The sequence below is a fragment of the Nothobranchius furzeri genome, chromosome 14 (genome assembly GCF_043380555.1).
Source record: "Nothobranchius furzeri strain GRZ-AD chromosome 14, NfurGRZ-RIMD1, whole genome shotgun sequence".
Lineage (NCBI taxonomy): Eukaryota > Metazoa > Chordata > Actinopteri > Cyprinodontiformes > Nothobranchiidae > Nothobranchius > Nothobranchius furzeri.
The window spans coordinates 40,395,831-40,414,215 of NC_091754.1; the positions used below are offsets into that span (position 1 = coordinate 40,395,831).

General features: G+C 46.2%; 1 protein-coding gene across 2 annotated transcripts in view; it reads right to left on the reverse strand.

Moving 5' to 3' along the window:
- Positions 1–361: 361 nt before the first annotated feature.
- Positions 362–18,385, reverse strand: part of wasla (WASP like actin nucleation promoting factor a) — a 42,067-nt gene continuing 24,043 nt past the window's right edge. For both annotated transcript variants that reach the window (XM_015965662.3, XM_015965661.3), the window contains 6 exons: positions 15,723–15,924; positions 7,640–7,682; positions 5,163–5,316; positions 4,301–4,890; positions 4,030–4,135; positions 362–626 (listed from right to left, as the gene is read on the reverse strand). In XM_015965662.3, the coding sequence (XP_015821148.1) occupies positions 565–626; positions 4,030–4,135; positions 4,301–4,890; positions 5,163–5,316; positions 7,640–7,682; positions 15,723–15,924 (1,157 nt within the window). In that variant the 3' untranslated portion in view covers positions 362–564. The remainder of the gene's footprint in view (positions 627–4,029; positions 4,136–4,300; positions 4,891–5,162; positions 5,317–7,639; positions 7,683–15,722; positions 15,925–18,385) is intronic.

Genomic DNA, 18,385 nt, shown 5'->3' on the forward strand with positions numbered 1-18,385 from the left:
GAACAAACAAACTAACAGAGGCTGTGTGCAAATACGTTTAATCACATCAAAATAAGAGTTGGAGATCCACGTAAGGTGACGGAGCAGCCGCATTTTGGTCTTTGAATAAACAACACTGTAACATTACTAAACTACACTTTCATTAAGAAGAGTTAGAAAATAAGGTGGTAAGAAAATAGTGTTATTTATGAGTCTTATATATCCTGCCTGTCCGCTTGCTTAAGTCTCCTTTTAAAGTTTCTCAAACAAGGAATAAAATGTAACAGAAATATTTTCTGAGAAACTCCTACACATTGTTTTTATTTATTATTATTACTGTGGGACAGATAGCTTTCTGCTAGTGATGCGTTTAAGTGCTTCCAATGACACGATGCAAGTGGAGCAGCTGTTACCATGACGACGTGTAGAAACAGAACAGTTTAACGGATGAGGTATTGCACAGATTATTCCGTAAAATCATAGAAAAGCAAAATAAATATACAACTAATTCATACAACATTTACATGACGGCTGTAGTCTGGAAGAGTTTTAGTGTCGGCGATCGGTACAGGGCGGAGGGCTTCACTAGTCATCCCACTCGTCGTCATCCTCAAAGTCTTCCTCTTCATCGTCGTCATCATCATCATCTGAGGGAAGAAACACAAGAGTGTGATGAGGAGCAGCAGCAGCACGCGTGTCTTTACACCCCCACCCCTAAGGCTCATCATAACCTCATGGCTGACCACTCTGACCTTCCTTGTCCCTGGATGACGATGAAGACTCCGGACTGAAGCCCGATCAGAGACAAAAACTCATAAATCAATATCTTTTAGCTGAATTTCGATCTCAGTATTTTTCCTCCAGTAAAATATTTACAAGCTAAGTCCATTCAAGCTGTCTAGAGAAATGACAAACTCATCGGCAGATTAAATGCATGAACATGTATTGATTCTTGGCAAACATGAACGTTAGTGGCTGTTTTTTACCAGCCTGTGCTTTAGAAACACTGATGCAGCGGTCTGCTAACACACGTACGATGCAGCGGTCTGCAAACACACGTACGATGCAGCGGTCTGCTAACACACGTACGATGCAGCGGTCTGCTAACACACGTACGATGCAGCGGTCTGCTAACACACGTACGATGCAGCGGTCTGCTAACACACGTACGATGCAGCGGTCTGCTAACGCTAACACACGTACGATGCAGCGGTCTGCTAACACACGTACGATGCAGCGGTCTGCTAACACACGTACGATGCAGCGGTCTGCTAACACACGTACGATGCAGCAGTCTGCTAACACACGTACGATGCAGCGGTCTGCTAACACACGTACGATGCAGCGGTCTGCTAACACACGTACGATGCAGCGGTCTGCTAACACACGTACGATGCAGCGGTCTGCTAACACACGTACGATGCAGCGGTCTGCTAACACGCGTACGATGCAGCGGTCTGCTAACACACGTACGATGCAGCGGTCTGCTAACACACGTACAATGCAGCGGTCTGCTAACACACGTACGATGCAGCGGTCTGCTAACACACGTACAATGCAGCGGTCTGCTAACACACGTACGATGCAGCGGTCTGCTAACACACGTACGATGCAGCGGTCTGCTAACACACGTACGATGCAGCGGTCTGCTAACACACGTACGATGCAGCGGTCTGCTAAATAGGGCTGCACAATATATCGAAAAAGTATCGTCATCGCGATAACAGGACGTGCGATAGGCCCATCACAAATCACGTCAAAAACGGCGATAAATGTTTGGTTCAAACATTTCCATCCGTGTCATACATCAGCTTTTTGTAAACCAGCTCTGTTTTTTACGCGGAAGTATTATTTGACCAATCAAATGTAGTCCTTCTGATATGCAGCCAATCAGATGGGTCCGTTCACGTAATACGCCCGCCCCCTACGTAGACCCTTACCCCAACATTCCACCATCTCCGCTCCGCCCCCGCTTTGCGCTGCCGCTCGCTTCCCTTGTTCGTCATGCTGGCTCAGATTAACGAACGCACTTTGTGCTGAGGTTTCTGGAATCAGCGCTGCTTTCAAACATGAACGTGAGTCCGCTCAGTGTCGTTAAGCAGCTGATAATAACCGGGCTGAATCCGACACGTGCCGGCGAACCAACCCACCTACCTCCATGTCGCTAGTGTTCCACCGGGTGGTAATGTTAGCCCCAGGCTCCGGTTAGCTTCCAGCTAAAAGGCTACAGCACTCTCCTCCCAGTCCCACCCTGCTAAAGAGGGCCTGGAAAAGTTCCCCCACACATCAAAGTGATTTTTCATTTTTGAGCTTTTATAACCTTGTTAATCAGGATAGTTGATTTGCTGCTGCAGTCAGAAGCTCTGCTAGCCGGTTATCTTAGAGGAGCTAGTTCAATTTGTTAGCTTGTTATCAGAATCATAGTTGGAGTTTCATCATCTGAGATGCTTTTTAAGATCTAGGTAAACTTGTTCAATTTGGGGTTAAAAACAAACGTTTTCATATATTTTCCATGTAGTTTTTTTGCCAGTTCCTCTTCTGAAAGGTAGACGATTGTTTTTCTCTTTCCCTCAGAAAATCTTAATATTCTCCTAGTTTGGCCCGGCACAGTTCACTTCCCAATTACAGCAGCAGCCTTATATCATAACCACGTAAGTGGAGAAAATGTTCAGTAGCAATGAGAGAATTTGCAGTTGCATTTAAGTGATGTTAACTATTATTTAACATTTAAACTTATTTTCTGATTTTTTATTTATTCAGAAAACCTGGTAAGGGATGTTTTTCTGTATTTGGAGCATCAGAAAAAGTTTTATGGTGGAGGTGATGTTTTAAAGTCACTGAGAACCTGCAGGCATGCAGTTTGTTGTTTTGCTGCTAATACAGTAGCAGGTGCAGCTGCATATTTTTGCAATAAAAATGTTATGTTGTAATGGAATTCATGCATTAGTTTTTGTTTGCTTTGAACCCAGAGCAGACGTCACACGCCAGACGACATCAACACTGCATACTTTAGTATTTGTTCATTTATCGCGAGTAATATCGATATCGCAATATTAAGCACTGTTATCGAATATCGCAGGTTTTCCTAATATCGTGCAGCCCTACTGCTAACACATGTGGGTTTTATTTTCGGGCTGTCGGCCGTAATCCACGTCTTCCAAACCTTTAACTTTTTCCACAGAAGTCTCATAACAGAGCATTTCTGAGCCTAACAGCGCAGCAGAAACCAGAACCTCCTCTCCCGCCCGCTGAACTCACCTTCAAAATAAAACGTTAACCCAAAGGTTAACTATTGAAACCGTTCCAATATGTTTGAGACAATTTGGCCACTCTGGCTTTTCGTAGCCATTTACTGATTACACGGGGACGGGTTTGGCCCGTCAAGACGAGAATGATAGATAAACAAAACTCTTTTGAAGAGTGTCGCTGAAACATGAAGGAACGTCCCCAAATTCAAACACAGGAAGCCAAATGCAAGGTTTAGACCCCAGTGTTCCCCTACAGAGACTCAGGTGTAATTCTAGCACCTAAAATGGTTTCACCCGACTGTCCAGGGTTGCAGATGTGGTGTTTCTCCCTTCCCATCGCTACACGTAGTTCTCAGATGTTGTGCAGACAAAAGTGATCCCTGACGTGCGTGCCCCGTCGCAGGAATGCACATCACACAATACGACCGCAGACTGAGTAAACATGAGGCTACCTTTAATGCTTTGGGAAGAACACATTTTGTGTACAGTCTGACTAAGTGTTATCTTGGCAGTTGAATTAAGAAAATGAAATAAAATAAAATACTTAAAGGACATCTCGGATGTGTTCTCCTTTCTTCTCATTTAAAGTTTTGCTGAAGTGTCGGATTGGGACTCTACAAATACTCTAAATCAAATCACCGACTCGATGGGGGGCAAAAACGTGATGGGAACATTCCTCAGTGAAACGGGACTGACGATGACTGTGGGAGTGATGTACCCGTCTAAGCTGAAACAGGTGTGAGGGAAGGTGTGTGACCCCGTGTGCTCCCGCGCCATCATGATGAAACTGTTCAGCACCCACCTGAAGAATGGATGGCTTTGCTCCTCTTTTGCATTACTTCCATAAGGGCCCCCACAATCCCGGTAGCTGGAGCCGGTGTGGGCGGTCCAGATTCTGGATCAGACACCTGAAAGCACAAATTACTAGTGAAGCCAAGAGTTTGGTAAACGTACAGGAGAGACTTTCAGGTTCAAAGTGGAAATAAAATCCAATTTGTGGGAAAACACCCACAAGGTTTAACCTTAAACGGGTTCTGAGACGGGGGTGGGGGGTGTTCTGGGACTCTACTCACGGTCTTGAGCTGGATGCCCTGCCGGATCTGGTCCAGCAGAGCATCTCGTCCTGAGCTGGAGGCTGGCACTCTGTGGTTCTGCTCCACCTTTTTCAACTGGGTTCCTCCTCTGATCTGCTCCAGCAGGGCTGACTTCCTGCCTGGATTGGGAGAGTGGGGCAAGTCTTCACTTACACCGTCCAACTCTTGAGGTGGAGGGGGGCCGGGAGGAGGAGGAGGAGGTGGGGCAGGTGCAGTGTCTGCTGGAGACTGCTGGGCAGGCGGAGGAGGGGGAGGTGGAGGAGCAGGAGGAGTGACAGAGGGTGATGAAGGGGGTGGAGGGGGAGGCTGTTGATTATGATGGTGTGGAGGAGGTGGAGGAGGAGGATGGTGACCTCCTCTGGTTGGAGGAGGAGGGGGAGGAGGAGCACCCAGAGTAACTGGTCTGGATGGAGGTGGCGGAGGAGGAGCAGATACAGGCGCTCTGGATGGAGGGGGAGGAGGAGGGGCCCCCCGGGTTCCCCTGGACGGTGGTGGCGGGGGTGGAGCCGAGCTGTGGGGAGGAGGTGGAGGAGGAGGGGGTCCAGCACGAGAAGGAGGTGGAGGAGGAGCTGCATGTGAAGAAAGGAAAGAAGAGGCCGTTAGATTCAGCAGAACAATTCTGGTTCTGAGACTCCTGGTCCAGTTTGAATCTGAACTAAATAAAGATGAATGAAGGTTCTGGTAGAGTCTGTAGGATCCATCAACCCGGTTCTGATACCAGAACACAGAACTCATCTGGTCCCATCCCGCCAGAGTCCCCCTGCTTTCTTTTTGTTTCCTTTTACAAGCAGCTCTAAGTGTGTGTGTGTGTGTGTGTGTGTGATAGTGTATACATCCTCACCCTGCCTCCTCAGCTCGTTCTTCACAGCCTCCACTCCACCCTTCTTCTCGATGAAGTCATAGATGACTTTGGAAGTCTCGCGGTCCTTCAGCTGTGCCTCTGAGATGCCACACATATCAAACAGGTGTTTCAGCTCCGGGTCCAGGTTATTCAGCTGTCGGTACAAACAGCACTTTAGACACGGGTGGCTTTTTCAGACCCTCATCCTCAGACTCAGTTTGTGCAGCCGTCCCGGAAGAAGCTAATAACAAAGAGGCAGCCAGTTGTTTTGACTGACGACCGTGTTCTTAATCAGAATGAAAAGGACTTCCTGCTCGCTTAGCTTTTCATCCATTCATTTGATGTTTACATGCAGCCTAGTGGAGAGCAGTGTCTCGCTGACACCTGGTGGCCCCATGAGGAACTACAGGCTGCCTGAGCTCTGATGTTCTGTATTAACCAGATCAGACTTCAGCCTCGCCGTCTAGTAGACATCCAGGACGTCTAGCGTGTTGGCTCAGATCTACCTGACATTTACACATGCATGGATGTGTCTGACTTGTCTAAATCTACACAGAGAAGTAGTCTGATTACTCACAGGCAGAGAGACACATGAGACTAGCCAGCTAAAAAATAACCAATCAGAAAGGCGGAAATGCCAACCGTGCCGTGCAAAGCTGTAGTTTTTTAGATGTAGTCAAAAATGGCATCTAGCGACAGCACAAACACCTTCTGTAGAAGAAATGCTTTCAGCGCTTCTACTTGTGGTGGTTTTAAAGACATGTTTAAGTTTTTTTAGAACAGAAGAAAGAGCTGCAGCAAACTCCACTTCAGACGCCATGTTTATGAGAAACTGAGCGTTACGCTGTGTGACACATGCTGCTCAGCGCCGATTGGCTCTGTTAGAATTCTCAGGGGGCGGGGTTATTTGAATAGTACAGTTCCCATAAGGCTAACAGAGGAAGGAGCTGGGGTAGCACACGTATGTCAGGGAACGCCACGATTAATGGATGTTTTTAAGTCGATGCCACTTAAAGCTTTAAACAACACAAGTCATACACTAAAGACTAAAGTTAAAGTTCCATCAGTCATCATCACACACTGGTGACATTTATCTCTTCAGCTCACCGATCCCCGATGGGAGCGGTGAGCTGCAGCTGCGCTCGGGAACATCTGGTGGTTTAACCCCCAACCCAACCTCTTACAGCAACGAGGCTTCGGCTCCCATTTTTAAAGTCTCTGCTAGGACCCGACCGGGACTTGAGCCCTGATCAGCCCACTGATTACAGGTTAAATATAGTTTTTATTACTTTATTTAGAAAATGCTACTACTAATAATAAATAGGAAAAGATAAAGTAGATGACTTTTAGCACAAATGGGGTTTATTTCTGGCTTTAACGTGAAAGTTCCTCGTGGACACAATGATTCCAGGCTCCAAGAGAAGGGGATGCCAAAAACAAGCAAAACCACCAAGTCACAAATTGGTCATGTGATCACAAGTTGGTGACAATAATAAAAACAATCAGCAGCCACTCAATCAGTGTGTTTACATGCAGTTAATCAGCTGTAACACAGTGGGAGTCTTTACCCTAGTTTACATGTATGTTAGAAAACCGAACTCTCTAATGAAGCTCGTTCCACTCCGCTACAGTAGGTGGCGACATGCGCCCTTTCATGTCAGCATTCTTCCAGTTAGTCTTAGCGGCACAAATAGTAAACAAACGCTGTAGGGTTAGGGTTGGGGGTGAAGCAGATGGAGTTAAACAGGATATGCACGATGGCTGAAGGAATGGACAACGCTGCAGCACAGCTGATTTGGTGCGTCCTGTCCTGTACTGATGGTGTTATAAGTGTTACTTTGTGGTGATGTTGTTATCAGAAGATCGCTTCTGCAGTCTTGTTACTTCTGGAAGTCACCGGTATCAGCCGGACTGACCCGTTTACATGCAGAGGAAGTCGGGTTCCAACTGCATTATCTGGGTGCTTCAGCTGGATTAGGAGCAGTTGGCCTTAAGCCAGACTAACATGTTTACATGTAAACAAACAGCAATGTCTAATTAAGGCAATAGTTGGGTTTTCTGATGCAGATGTAAACCTACTGAGTGTGGTAATGGCCAGCCAGCTCTGAACATCTTTTCTGTAAATGTGTTAGGACTTCAGAGATAACACACTCCGTAGTTTCCTTTTACACCACTATCAGGGATGCAACTCTGCACCACACACAAAAGTAAAGTATGAGGTACTTCAAGTCCAAAGATTTCCAAAAACAGAGGTTTTATGACCTCGGGACGTGCAGGAATGACAAATAACTGATCAAGTATTCACCCCCAGATCAGATAACACGCCTCAGCTGCCTGATTCTGTCCAAAACAGGGTCTGTGCGGACGCTGTGAGACGTTTGTGAAGCTAATCCAGAGGCAACAAGAGCCTATTGTGTGACTTCATGGTGCAGTCAGACAGCTCACTATTGTGCTGTTCTGTTGAGGAGGGTACTCACGTCAAAACCAGTGTTTGGATCCCAGCCCACATGACCGATGTGTCTGAGGGAGGAACAGAAGCATGGTCAGGAAGCATGCACACACGTGCACTCACACACACATATATTGGCATGGAATAAACATCACATCTTGCACACACACGTGCACTCACATCTACTGGTTCCAGCAGAACGTCCACACTCGTATGAGGACCTCATTTACAGCCACGTCTAAAAAACCTGAGCATCATTCCAGAAAGTGAAGCTCCTGTCTTATTTATAATAACACCTAAAGTGAAATTCTGCTTGTCACATGATTAGGACTCAGAGATCAACTAAAAAGAAAGGGTCAGGTTATGCAATTTTGTCTTGCATGAAGGTGTTATGGCACGAAGGACTCAGAACACTTCAGTTGGATGTCTGACTGGTACCAGGAGCAGAATAGCTGATGAAGACGCGTCGCACAAACACCTGTGAAACTTCTGAAGAAGACCGCAGACGAAGGTCGAAACATTTAAAAAGGTAATTAGAAACACCTTCATGTCCGAAGCAAAAAGAACCTCGTTTAATATTTAAAAAGAGGACATAATGAACATCGTAAACGACCAGGAGCAGAGGCAGATATTTTAGCCCTCATTTCAACTCCATGTGACATTTATGGCTCATTTTTCTCTCATGTGAGCATCTTTGAGGGCTGCTTGAGTTGTACGTCATGCAGCATACAGCACAGGGGTAACAGGAAGCAATTAACACCTCCTGACACGATATTGTGTGGTTGCACAAATATGATAAATGACCCGCATCTTTCTGAGTCAGAGGACTCCAAAGCGCTTTACACTACAGTGCATCATTCATCCATTCACACACACATTCACACACTGGAATAGGGTTGCAGTGATTATACATTTTAGTGGAACAATTGTACTCTGAGAAATAATCACCATTTCACGATTACCATGATTATTTTACATGAATGGATTTCACATCTGTATTAACATGTTTGTATGATCTGAACTCGAGTGATGTTTCGTTATTGGACTTCTGTGCAAGCCGCAGTTTGGCCATAACGAACACCATGTTCGAACATAAGGATGCCCATCGGTACACTTGGTAGCAAGGCAGCCTAGGTCGCAGGTCGATGACAGACTTTGTAGTCGTATCATCTGACCTGCGGCCGTATGTTTTGGACACCCGAGTGAAGAGAGGAGCGGAGCTGTCAACTGATCACCACCTGGTGGTGAGTTGGATCAGATGGCAGGGGAAGATGCCGCGTAGACCTGGCAGACCCAAACGCATAGTGAGGGTCTGCTGGGAACGCCTGGCAGAAGAACCTGTTAAGACGTCTTCAACTCCCATCTCCGGCAGAGCTTTGACCGCGTCCCAAGAGCAGTGGGGGACATTGACTCCGAGTGGGCCTTGTTCCACTCTGCGATTGTTGAGGCGGCTGTTGATAGCTGTGGTCGCAAGGTGGCCGGCGCCATTCGTGGTGGAAACCCCTGTACCCGCTGGTGGACACCAGAGGTTCGGGGAGCCGTCAGGCTGAAGGAGGAGGCCTACAGGGCGTGGCTGGTCTGTGGGTCTCCGGAGGCAGCAGACAGGTACCGGATAGCCAAGGGGGGGTGCAGCAGTGGCAGTTGCTGAGGCAAAATCTCGGGCGTGGGAGGAGTTTGGTGAGGCCAGGGAGAAAGACTATCAATCGGCTCCAAAGAGGTTCTGGCAAACTGTCCAGTGCCTCAGGAGAGGAAGGCAGCAACTCGCTCACACTGTTTACAGTGGGGATGGGGAGCTGCTGACGTCAACTGGGGCTATAGTCGGGTGGTGGAAGGAATACTTTGAGGAGCTCCTCAATCCCACCTACACACATTCCGAGGAGGAACCAGAGCCGGGAGACCTGGGGATGGACTGTCCAATCTCGGGGGCAGAAGTTGCTGAGGTAGTCAAACAACTACACAGCGGCGGAGCCCCGGGGGCAGATGAGATTCATCCTGGGTATTTCAAGGCTATGGATGTTGTAGGGCTGTCGTGGTTGACACGTCTTTGCAACATTGCGTGGTCATCGGGGGCAGTTCCTGTGGAGTGGCAGACCGGGGTGGTGGTTCCCATCTTTTAGAAGGGTGAGCAGAGGGTGTGTTCCAACTATAGGGGGATCACACTCCTCAGCCTCCCTGGAAAGGTCTACTCTAAGGTACTGGAGAGGAGGGTCCGATCGAAAGTTGAATCTCAGATTGAGGAGGAGCAATGTGGTTTTCGTCCTGGCCGTGGAACTGTGGACCAGTTCTATACCCTTGCAAGGGTGATGGAGGGGGCATGGGAGTTTGCCCAACCAATGAGTTTTGTGGATTTGGAGAAGGCTTATGACCGTGTCCCCAGGGGCACCCTGTGGGGGACGCTCCAGGAGTATGGGGTGGGTGGCTTTCTGTTAAGCGCCATTCAGTCCCTTTACCAGAGGAGCGTGAGTTTGGTCCGCATAGCCGGTAGTAAGTCAGACCTGATCCCGGTGAGGTTTGGACTCCGCCAGGGCTGCCCTTTGTCACTGGTTCTGTTCATTACCTTTATGGACAGAATTTCTAGGTGCAGTCGTGGTGTGGAGTGTGTCGAGTTTGGTGGCAGGAGAATCTCGTCTCTGCTTTTTGCGGATGATGTGGTCCTCCTAGCTTCATCCAGCTCTGACCTTCAGCTCTTGCTGGGTAGGTTCACAGCCGAATGTGGAGCGGCTGGGATGAGGATCAGCACCTCCAAATCTGAGACCATGGTTCTCGACTGGAAAAGGGAGGTCCTTCCTCAAGTGGAGGAGTTTAAGTATCTCGGGGTCTTGTTCACGAGTGAGGATAGAAGGGATTGGGAGATTGACAGGTGGATTGGTTCAGCATCTGCAGCGATGCGGACGCTGAGCCAGAAAGCTAGGCTCTCGATTTACCGGTCGATCTACATCCCAATCCTCACCTATGGTCATGAGCTTTGGGTAATGACCGAAAGAACGAGATTGCGGATACAAGCGGACGAAATGAGTTTCCTCCGTAGGGTGGCCGGGCTCAGCCTTAGAGATAGGGTGAGGAGCTCAGACATTCGGGAGGGACTCGGAGTAGAACCGCTGCTCCTCCGGATTGAAAGGAGTCAGTTGAGGTGGTTTGGGCATCTGGTCAGGATGCCTTCTGGACACCTCCCTGGGGAGGTGTTTCGGGCATGTCCTGCTGGCCGGAGGCCCCCGGGTCGACCCAGGACACGTTGGAGAGGTTAGATCTCCAATCTGGTCCGGGAATGCCTTGGGGGTCCTGCCAGAGGAGCTGGTGGAGGTGGCCGGGGAGAGGATGGTCTGGAGCTCCCTAGTTGGGATGCTGCCCCCGCGACCCCGACCCGGATGTAGAACAGGAATTACAGAGAGGTGTAGTTGATTAAATATTAAAAAGGCCGAACAGTAAGTGTGTCTGCGGCCCGATCCAGCTTTTGTGCCTAAAGTAATGGAGTCATCTTATAGCCGCTCCCCTGTGGAGCTGCTGGCTTTTCACCCACCTCCTTTTTCCTCAGCAGAAGAGCAGAAGCTTAATTGTCTCTGCCCTGTTCAAGCTTTAAGGGCTTATATGGACAGGACTGCTGGTCTCAGAAAATAAGACCAGTTGTTTGTTTCTTGGGCCACGGCCCATAAAGGCAAGCCTGTGTCTCGCCAGAGACGGGCACACTGGATTGTAGAAGCAATAAGCCTTTCATATAGGTGTAAGGGTGCTGAACCTTTGTGGGTGTGAGGGCTCATTCTACAAGGAGCATGGTCACATCCTGGGCCCTGTTTCGTGGTGTGTCAGTCCAGGATATTTGTGCAGCAGCTAGCTGGGCCACGCCGCTAACTTTTGTGCAGTTTTACAGGCTGGATGTTTCTCAACCTTCACTGGCACATTTAGTGCTGGAGGCAGGACGCACAGCGTATGCCTAGTGGTTAAACAGAATTTTGCTGCAGCTCGCTTCGGGATGGACATGCAATCCGGGCGAGCGAGTTGTAAACAGAGCAGCATGGTAGAAAGAACGCACGCTAAAGCTTGGGTCCACTTCACTAAATGTGATGGGTAACTGGGTGATGATGAAACTAGCGACAACGATCTAAGTGAGACATCCTCATCTTAATCTGTTCCGGTAGGTAAATAAAATGTTTAAGATAATGTTAGCTTGATTTGTTAGCTTCTGTTCCGCTAATGGTGCGTTCGCTTTCTCCTCGGAACTACGAATCTCCAGCTAGAAGAACATGAACGCGCTCTAAAGTTTGGCTTCACTTTACTAAATGTGACGGGTGACTGGGTGAGGATGAAACCAGCGACAACGATCAAAGTGTGAGGCATCATCGTTTTAATCTGCTCCAGCAGCTAAATAAACGGTTTAAGATAACGTTAGCTTGATAAGTTAGCTTCCATTGCCACCATTGTTATCAGCTAACGGTGTGTTCGCTTTCTCCTGGGAAATTCTACTTCCCAGTAGGAAAAATCAAAGAAAAAGGACAGCAAAAAGAATGAAGATACGTAGTAAATTTAGTTCACAGTAAAGATGTTTGCTTCAGTTTAATTATCAGCTTATAAAACTACAAGGACGATGTTAAAATACAAACAGTTGTAAGTTATTTATCGTGATATTTATCACATATGGTTATATAATGAGAAAAACATATATTTTATTATAAAAGAGAATTAAAATATTAAACACTCAAAAGTATCTAAAACTGGTACCGTTAAGTACCGGTATCGATTCCTAGGTACCGGGAATTAGTACCGAATCGATTCAAATGTCAAAGGTACCCATCCCTAACATTACGTAAACCTAGGTTCTCTTAATGGTGTCTTAATGGTCTTGGGTAGGGGTGTAATGGTACGCTAAACACGTATTTGGTTCACTTCAGCGTTTAGAAGGGCTTGTTCCAATAATTTTTGGTATATTATTATTAGATTTATGTATTTATTTAAAATCTGAAGCGTCTCCTACAGTGAGCAGAACCAGGTACCATCACAGGCTGCTAATCTAGCATGATGTACTTAATTATTTCACAGGGTATTTGCGCCACAGACATATGCATATAGGGCTGCTCAATTAATCGAATTTTAATCACAATTACGATCTGAGTTTTGAACGATTATACAAACAAAACAAGCTGATTACTTGCTCCTCCCACTTGCGCTGCCCTGAGTTGCAAATGAAGCGCTCCTCCCACAGTGTTGCCAACGACTTTGACGCTATTTCTAACAGCTTTTCAGACCCCCTTCTTGACTTTTTAAATCTTAAAAGTACCTAGCGAACACCTCAGAAACATCTCTGGTAACCCTAAGCTACTTTCTGGATAACTGTCGTTGACATTTCCTGCAGGTTAGCTAAACACCCCGCCTGTGCTCCGGACCGTTCTTCAGGACATTAGGAAAGGGAATGATGTAGTGATGTGTCAGTCGCTACAGAAACGGCTCTCAGAGCCGGCTACCTGTGGATTAACCAGAGTGAGTGATACATACCGCACCTGTGGGCTCCTGAGCCGCTCAAAACGGCTAAATGTGTGCGTGTGGCGCGCTAAACACACGTGCAGCTTGCCCCTGATTGCTGTGAGACCGGGTTGGGGGTGGGGGGTGCAGCTGTGGTTGGGACAATTATTACATTAACTGATGGACTTGTAAATACATAGTTTATAAATAAGGTAGAAATAAGTTCCTCACGCTGAAAACTAAAACTAACTTCTCTGAGGACAAGGTGCTAGTGCACTCTCCTACAGCACCTTGACGCGACTAAATAAATGTTACGCAACATTTTGTGAACATCAATTTATTTGCATTAATTTGTTATAAATGCCACTGTATAATTCTTGATGTCAGTATTTGCAAGATATTGGTATTTGGGTCTGTACTAGGGTTGTCACGATACTAAAATTTCAAACTCGATTCGATACTTGAAAAAAACTCGATACTCGATTTCGATGCTATTTAAAAACACCCATTTATCGAACAAGTTTATTAAAAAAAAACATTCCTCAATTTATATTACAAAAATTAAATGTTAAGAATTAAGTGTATTAAGTGCTTAAACCTTTCAAGTATCAGCATTTTTTAAAACATGCATACAAAAACTGGTGAAAGTTAACACTTTAAATCATGAATTGTCTCACTATATACACTATTTGCAGAGTGATGTTTTTCTGCTTAAACTCTGTTTAAGGTGCATTTTTGTCATAAGATGTAATGCCATATGTTTTGTTCTGTACTTTTGAACAACTCTGTTGGTCAATAAAGGGAGAAAACGAATTTCTCCACAGTAGGACAAAGGTACATCTACCGGTAATAATAAAAACAGACTGGCGCACGGCAGTGACGTCATTAAAAGCGCCGGTTAGATTAGCCGCAGCTAGTCTGTTCACGCCTAGAAATCCCAGACCAGACCCGCTCCAAACGAACAGGGGAATCACGTTAATGATTCCTAACAAAGCCTTTCGACATGAAGATGTTTTGGTGCAGATAATGTCTTATTTCGAGGCTGCACCATGGGTGCCCGTCCGCACCCGTTATATGGATATACGCTGACGGCGATTCGGCGATGGATCTAAATACCCCGGGGAATCCAAGTAGCACCAAAGTTGTCAGCGTGAGTAAACAAACGTACTGCATGCTAGAAATTAAGTCCGGGTTGCAATAAACGGGAGTTTCCTTTAAGCACATAAGCGTGAATATACAACTACGTGTCGGACTTGGTATGCTAATTAAGTTGGGCTGTGAAGCGCCTCCCAAATTCACTGTTTATGTTTTTGTTTATTTATTTGGCAGACAAAACTTGGATCGGAGACAACTCGCGTGGGAAATTGCAATGTAGCCATGCGGCGTCTTCTTCTGTTTGTCTGGGAGGCGAAGGTTGCTTTACGGCATCTGGCTGTCGTGCGTGTCGGTGTACTTGAAGAAGGCAGTGTATAATAGTCCATAATATCGATACCACAGGGATGGAATATCTAATTTAGATACCACTTTTAGTATCGATTTATATCTGGGTATCGATTTTTTTGACAACACTAGTCTGTACTGGTTAGACTTAAATGAGTTAAACCAAGGTCTATAGCCTTTGGGTCATAAACCTGGGGGGGGGGGAACACATGAGTAGCAGCAACAGTCAACTGGTTTGATCAGCTCTGAAAGACGTTTATCAGAATTTGCAGATCACATTTTTTAAACGGAGATCTGGCACGTGCCGCCATCATGCGTCACTCAATACAGCGTCCGTGCGGAAAGTCGCCGAGGAACTTTTATCTGCTGCACTTAAATCACGTTAATGTGTGAAAAGTTCATTATTTAACGGAACAAATAAACTGAAACGGTATGCAAGTGGACCGAACCGAACTGTTCGAACCGAAGTGTCCAAACCGCAACGTTCGAATAACCCCCATGAGCCATTACACCCCTAGTCTTGGGCCCTTTTATTTCTCACGCCTGCTTTTACCATATGAACCTTTGCAGCCTCTGCACTCCTCAGGCAGCCGTCTCCTGATTATTCCTGAATTCAGGACACATCTCATAGCGAGGTATCTTTCCAGTGTTATGGTTCTTTTGCCTCTGGAACAAGTTGCAGGAGGACCTCAGGGTCACAGAGAACATCCACGTTGTTAAGAGCAGGCTCAACACCCAGCTTTTTAGCTTTTTACTGATGGTTATTTATTATAGTCAATTATTTACTTTGCATATTTTAATTGATTACATTTTATCACAGTTTTATTCTACGTGTATATTATTTTAATATTTATTACCATCCATCTATTTTCAACCGCTTATCCAGAGTCGGGTCGCAGAGGCAGCAGCCTAAGCCAAGAGGCCCAGACTTCCTTCTCCCCAGCTACTTGGGCCAGCTCTTCTGGGGGAATCCCAAGGCGTTCCCTGACAGCAGAGGTACATAGTCCCTCTAGCACATCCTGGGTCTTCCCTTGGGTCTCCTCCCAGTTGGACGTGCCTGGAAAACCTCACCAGGGGTACAGTACGACTGTGCCAAGGCTTTAATCGGTGTAGGATGGATAGGAATGAGGGTTATGTAGGCAAAATGTAATTTGTAAAGCCCTCCGTGTTGCATTTTTAGGGAAAGCGCTTTATAAATAAAGTTTGACTGATTGACTCACTGGAAGTTGCTGGGTGTTCCGATGTCAGCCTTTGTCAGTTTCTTCTTCTTGCCTTTGGTTTTCTTATCCTTACGGATCAGACTGCTGTGGCTCAACATGTTATTGAGATGGTAGGGCTGCTGGTGGCTGTGGGAGCTGTGGTGTCTGACGTTGTTGATTTCTGGGTTCTTGATGTCCACGGTGGCCATGGGCAGAGAGGGACCTGCAGACGGAACGGGGGAGGTCAAAATAAAGTGAACGATTTTCGATCAAAGCTCAGATTTAAGCACAGATAGATGTCTTTACTAAAGCCCATTACCCCTCTATGGTTCTCTCGCACACCCACCCACCTTTATGTTACACTCTGATTATAGAAATATGAATGTCAGGTCAGACAGGATTTGTGTTTATTCTTTAGAACGTGAGTTCATTTTCCTCCTTAAAACAAGTATTTGTTTTTCTTCACAAACCATCTTCCGTAACTCTGACAGGTCATTAATAACAAAGAAAAAGGGGTCACTTCATGGCTTTCTGCAACATGCCTTCAATAATCCTGCAGAACATAAAACCACTAAAGCCTGGATGACACCGTGCGCCAGTGGCACAGGATTGTTCATGTCACACTGTGAGAACTCCAGAAAGGTGGCACACTGTACGGCACAAGAATTTGGTGAGGCAGACTGCACGACGTCTCTCTCCAGCAGGACACGCTGCGTCATGAGCACACCTCCCGAAGCACACGTCACTAAGCAGACCGCTAACCACAACAAAGCTGAAAAAATGCAATACTTCGTTTTAGTGTCATGACCCAGCTCATCTTCCTCAAAGAGGAAGCTTCGTTTTTAAAAACCCTCGCTTTGGCGTCAGACTCCGGCTGCAGGTTTCATCCTTCTCCTCCTTTATCCACAAGAACCCACTAAACTAGAGAGAAGTAACAATCTGTCACAGATCACTGCAATATCTAAGCTTCTGCCATGAGTTCTGTCTCGCTGCCCCGCTCCATGTGACAGCTCACACCCGCTGTCGCACAGCTTCCTCTGTTCCTCTGCAGCAAAACGCTACTGAACCATCCTCATCGGTTGAATTTGTGAAATTTCCACCAACAGCAAAAGGATCTCGTGTTTTTGCGTATTATTTTTTACGCCCGTGAGCCCATTTCCTCGCACATTCTCACGGTTTTCACAATTTATCTGATTAGTCTAAAAAGGTAGTTTAATTATTTTAAGTATGACTTAACTTGGACTATTAACAGAAATAAAATCAGCATTTTAAACATGAATTGAAACCGAAGCTCAGAGAGGCAGAGTCTTGCTGCTGCGGCGTTCCAAAGGTGTGTTTTCATTGGTTGGTTGCAGACAGGAGTCGTACGTTTTCAAGCAGTGCTTGTAGACCGTTTGAGGCTAATTTGGGCCGTGGGACGGCTCAAAAAGCTGTCGCAGGTCAGACTGGACGACCACTGATTTGCAAATCACCCTCACGTTCACCGTTTTTTTAACGATTAAGCTCCCGATGAGGGATCTGGATAAGACGGCCGCAAATCGCACCGTGTGATCCGGGCTTAAGGCAAAAAGCTGCTAGAAATTATATTTCTATTTCCTCCATCTGCACCCAGCTGTTCCGTCCATCCATCCATCTAACCCTCGATCCAACCATTGATCCATCCAACCCACCACCCATCCGTCCATATAACCATCTAACCAACCAATCAACCATCCATCCATCTGTCTGTCCATCCATCCATCAATCCAATCATCCATCCATTTATCCAACCAACCATCCATCTAACCCTTGATCCATCCAACCCACCAACCAACCTCTTCTTGAGATTCAAATCAGGCCTCAAAATTCTTATAATCTGAATGAAATGCAGCAACATCTGACATGACCACTAATCTACTGCTAATCCCAGTCCAAATCCCATGTGCCCCCATGAATGCAGGATTTCTATAACCTGACCAAGAGGCTTTTCTTAAATCTCTCATCTCGTGCAGTACACGACAGGCCTAAGACCAGTTACACCAGTACAGAGCCTTGATGGTTCTGTGATTGGCTAAAATTCACCAGAGCTCCTAGAAATAATTCTTAAAACCTAATTAATCCTGGAGGGAAATAAGATGTTGTATTACTCTTATTTAAGTTTCCTGGAAGAGTCTCTGAGCCCGGTTCTAACAGGTTCTGCTTGTGGTTGTCCATCATGTTCTGAAGAATGTTCATTTGTCCAAACAGTGCTACAACTATCCATCTGGAATCAGTAAGTGTTCCTGATTGTTTACTCATCTCCCATAACAGATATTATGCTGTAATATGCCCTGAAAGCTCAGGTGTTACTAGAACTAACCGCGTCTCCTCACCACGCAGCGTGAACGTTTACTCATGCATGTAGATTCCTGTAACACACTTTTCACATGTGTTAAAGGACCCGTATCATGCTATTTTACACCCCCCCACTTTATGAAATAGAAGGTATTTTCATGAGCCATTACTTCAACCCAGAAATAAGACCCGTGGATTTGATTAAACCAACTTGCCCGTGTGAATTTCACAATAGTATGTGACTGCACCATCTTGTCCCACACAGCCCTTTACAACTTTTTATAGAGTACTGACTATAACTTTCTGTGCTCTACATGGTCATGCTCCTGTTCCAGCCCGAGCCCTCAGGTTCTCAAACCAGAATCTTCTAA